The sequence below is a fragment of the Merops nubicus genome, unplaced genomic scaffold, assembly GCF_000691845.1.
Source record: "Merops nubicus isolate BGI_N331 unplaced genomic scaffold, ASM69184v1 scaffold22291, whole genome shotgun sequence".
In the NCBI taxonomy this organism is placed as follows: domain Eukaryota; kingdom Metazoa; phylum Chordata; class Aves; order Coraciiformes; family Meropidae; genus Merops; species Merops nubicus.
Genome location: NW_008590656.1, coordinates 32,426 through 36,730, shown reverse-complemented (window position 1 = coordinate 36,730; position 4,305 = coordinate 32,426). Strand labels below are relative to the sequence as shown.

At 41.6% G+C, this 4,305-nt stretch overlaps 1 protein-coding gene across 1 annotated transcript; it reads left to right on the top strand.

Moving 5' to 3' along the window:
* Positions 1 to 487: 487 nt before the first annotated feature.
* FLRT2 (fibronectin leucine rich transmembrane protein 2) lies at positions 488 to 3,179 on the top strand. Its single transcript, XM_008950035.1, has one exon. It carries the CDS (start codon positions 488 to 490, stop codon positions 2,474 to 2,476), a length of 1,989 nt encoding a protein of 662 aa, XP_008948283.1. The 3' UTR covers positions 2,477 to 3,179.
* Positions 3,180 to 4,305: the final 1,126 nt, after the last annotated feature.

Here is a 4,305-nt window from a genome sequence, read left to right as displayed (position 1 = left end):
CTTGATTCTCCTTGTTAAACATTTCATGCCACTCAGTTTTTTAATTTTCTTTTACAGGCAGACCAAACCTGGCAGATAGCTGACATGAAGGCTTCGCGGACTTCAGAAAGCTGAGTGTAAGACCAACAGACTTCAGTGAAAGGAATTATTATCCCTCCAAGCAACTCATAGAAAGACGACTTTTGGTAGCTTTAAATTAATCTGTTGCTCACCTGCAAAGACACAACTATTATTTCTTTCAGCACACATGGAGGAAGGCAACAAACTTTGTAACCCTGGCTAATAAGGCTGTTGCTTTCTTAAAAAAAGTAGGAGGTAGGCGAACTGTAAAAGGATTATTTTATACGAAGCCTCCAGGACTTCAACTCTGGCTTGAACACTGGACATAAATAGAAGCCAATTTTAATGACCTGAGATTTTGCTACCTGTGCTTTATTATTGTTATCCATTCTTTAACACTTTGCTACTTTATTTCTTTAAATTAGAAATGGGTTTGTGGACTAGAATGAGGCCCACAGATTGGGCTGTTCTCATCAAGTCATGGCTTATCTTTTCCCTGGGGCTCTACATGCAGGTCTCCAAAACTATGGCCTGCCCAAAAGTGTGCCGCTGTGATCGAAACTTTGTCTATTGTAATGAACGAAGCTTGACCTCAGTGCCTCTTGGGATACCGGAGGGTGTAACCGTCCTCTACCTCCATAACAACCAAATTAATAATGCTGGATTTCCTGCAGAGTTGCACAATGTTCAGTCTGTGCACACAGTCTACCTATATGGCAACCAACTGGATGAATTCCCCATGAACCTTCCCAAGAATGTCAGGGTTCTCCACTTGCAGGAAAACAACATTCAGACCATTTCTCGGGCAGCCCTTGCTCAGCTTCTGAAGCTGGAAGAGCTTCACCTGGATGATAACTCCATCTCCACTGTTGGTGTTGAGGATGGGGCATTCCGGGAAGCCATTAGCCTCAAGCTTCTGTTCTTGTCCAAGAATCACTTAAGCAGCGTACCAGTAGGCCTCCCGGTGGACTTACAAGAGCTTCGAGTAGATGAAAACCGAATTGCTGTCATTTCAGACCTGGCCTTCCAGAACCTTACAAGCCTGGAGCGTCTGATTCTGGACGGCAATCTCCTTACTAACAAAGGCATAGCTGAAGGCACGTTCAGCCACCTCTCCAAGCTCAAGGAATTCTCAATAGTGCGGAATTCACTCACATACCCTCCTCCTGATCTTCCAGGTACACATCTGCTAAGGCTCTACTTGCAGGACAACCAGATAACCCATATACCACTTACAGCCTTTTCAAACCTCCATAAACTGGAACGTCTTGATATTTCCAACAATCAGCTTCGGATGTTGGTAAAGGGGGTATTTGATAATCTCCACAACCTGAGGCAACTCACTGTGAGGAATAATCCCTGGTTGTGTGACTGCAGTATTAAGTGGGTCACTGAATGGCTCAAATTTATTCCTGCTTCCATCAATGTACGGGGTTTCATGTGCCAGGGACCAGAGCAGGTCCGAGGTATGGCAGTCAGGGAGCTCAATATGAATATGTTGTCATGCCCCGCCACCACCCCTGACCTGCCGCTTATCATCACCCCAGCCCCAGATACAGCCGTGCCAACTACATTAGTTCCCACCTCATCAGTTCCTCCCCCAAGCAGCAAATATTATCCTCTCGCTCCTACCATAGCTACACTCCCAACTGTGCCTGACAGGGAGGATGGAGAAAGGGTGACATCTCCTGTATCTGAACGGATTCAGCTCTCCATCCATTTTGTGAATGACACTTGCATCCAAGTTAACTGGATATCTCTTTTTACAGTCATGGCATATAAACTTACATGGGTTAAAATGGGCCATAGTCTGGTAGGAGGAATTGTTCAGGAACGAATAGTGAGTGGTGAAAAACAACACTTAAGCTTGGTAAATCTAGAGCCCAAATCCACCTATCGAATTTGTGTGGTTCCACTGGATACTTATAACAATTACAGAACTGGAGAAGACACTGTCTGTTCAGAAGCTACAACCAAGGCTTCCTTTTTGAACAATGGCAGCAACATCCCCTCCAGCCATGAGCAGACAACTTCTCAGAACCTGGGCTCCCCCTTTCTGCTGGCAGGGTTGATTGGGGGTGCAGTGATATTTGTCCTTGTGGTCCTGCTCAGCATTTTTTGCTGGCACATGCACAAAAAAGGGCGTTATACCTCCCAGAAGTGGAAATATAACCGAGGCCGTCGGAAAGATGACTACTGTGAGGCAGGGACCAAGAAGGACAACTCCATCCTGGAGATGACGGAAACCAGCTTCCAGATTGTCTCCTTAAATAATGATCAGCTCCTTAAAGGAGATTTCAGACTGCAGCCCATTTATACCCCAAACGGGGGCATTAACTACACAGACTGCCACATCCCTAACAACATGCGATACTGCAACAGCAACGTCTCAGACCTGGAGCACTGTCATACGTGATAGTGAGGGGAGATGGGGGAGTCTAGGACAAAGAGGAAAAAACTCTGAACAAAAATACCCCCTCTGACAACAATGAAAAAATTACATTTGATAAATGTTACACAGATGCATTTATGCATTTGAATACTCTGTAATTTATACGGTGTACTATATAATGGGATTTAAAAAAAAAAAAAAAGTGCTATCTTTTCTATTTCAACTAAATTGCAAATGGTTTTGTAACTCTTTGCTTTTTAAATCTTTAAAAAATATTGCTAAGTACTGTACAGGGTTGTACAATAAGAACCCAACACCATGGCAAAGGAAAGAATGATTCATTCTTCAAACATTAACCACTTTGCTGTCGAAGCTGTCTGAGGGATATTGTTTCTTGATATCCTGTAGTACAGAAAACTGAGTGCATATTAAAACAAGGTCACTAGGAATAGACAAAAGCAATTCAGATAAAATGGGTACAACTCTTCTGACTTGAACTTGGCAGTTGCTGTTCAGCTTCAGACAACAGGAAGTACTTCCATTCCCCTTTGTCATTTCTGCATTTCCTACCTCCAACTGAAAGCTGGAGTTTCGAGTGCTACCAAAAAGATGACTTTCTTATTTCATTAGTTTTCTCCCAATTTACTTGCAGCAGGAAAGGTAGACAGAGCTTGGTATCAAACTCAAAGTGGCCTTGATTCTTATTTGAAAAAGCTACTCTGAAAGTGTCCCCAATACTATCTCCTTTTATGATAGAAAAAGTTCCTGCTTTTCATTATGACTAAGAAGCTTTAGGCATTCTCTGACCCTTCCCAGCGGGAGATGAAGGTTATCAGTATGTAACAGATAGCTGTCATAAAGTTGCACACCTCTTGCATAGAGCAGCATTTGTTGACACTGCATGTTGATTTAGAGCTTGAATGAGGGAAATTCTGAATGCTCCCAGCTCTGCAGTATTCATGTAGAATTTGGAATCTAAAAGTGCAAATTGCTGAAAACATGATGCAAAATATGATGCCAATGGAAAGGTTGCTATTGCCTTGTCTAGTTCAAGCACTGTTTGATTTAGGGTCAGTTATGTCCAGGAGAAAAAATAGACAAACAGAAAAAAAAGAGTTCTTCTAAAAAGGCATTTGTTATTGTAGAGGCCTCCAGGCTTATTATTAACTGAAATACGTTCAGCAAGGAAAATAATGGATAGATCCTGGTTCTTTTGTTTTGTTTATTTATTGGGTTTTTTGGTTTGGTTTGGTTGGTCATTGTGGTTTGGTTTGGTTTGGTTTTTTTTCCCCCATTCAAAAATACAGAGATGGAATTAACTAAGCATTTCATTAGCTGAGGAGTTTTGAGAACACAAGTAAACATTGTCCCTCTGAATTACTCTTCTTTTATCTTAAGCTTCTGGAAGTTTTATCAGGAATACCTTTTGAGTCCTTGAGCTTTACATACACTATGTAAAACATCACTCTTGTATTAAAACCATGACGCTGCTCTCAAAATTATGTAATGTTCTATTGACTCCGTGACTGCCAAGAACTCTGGATTTCTTGCCAGCTCAGTTGTGGAATCTAATTCTTTCTTTAAGTTTGTTTGGTTTATAATGTGGCTCACTTTCTCCTGGGAAGCAGAAGTTCACAACAAGAATATAAAAAAAAAAAAAAAAAGAAAAAGAGAAAGAGGCAAAACTTTCCTGAGAGAGCAGGGAAACAAAATTTTTTACAGTGACAAACTAGGGACAAAGAGAAGTTGTTACAAGTGGTTTGGAAGTAAAGGCTGAAGCACCTTCACTGTGGAATGCTTAGACTTGTCACTTTATGAGACTGCTTATGTCGGGAGAGAGGGTTTTAACCCTT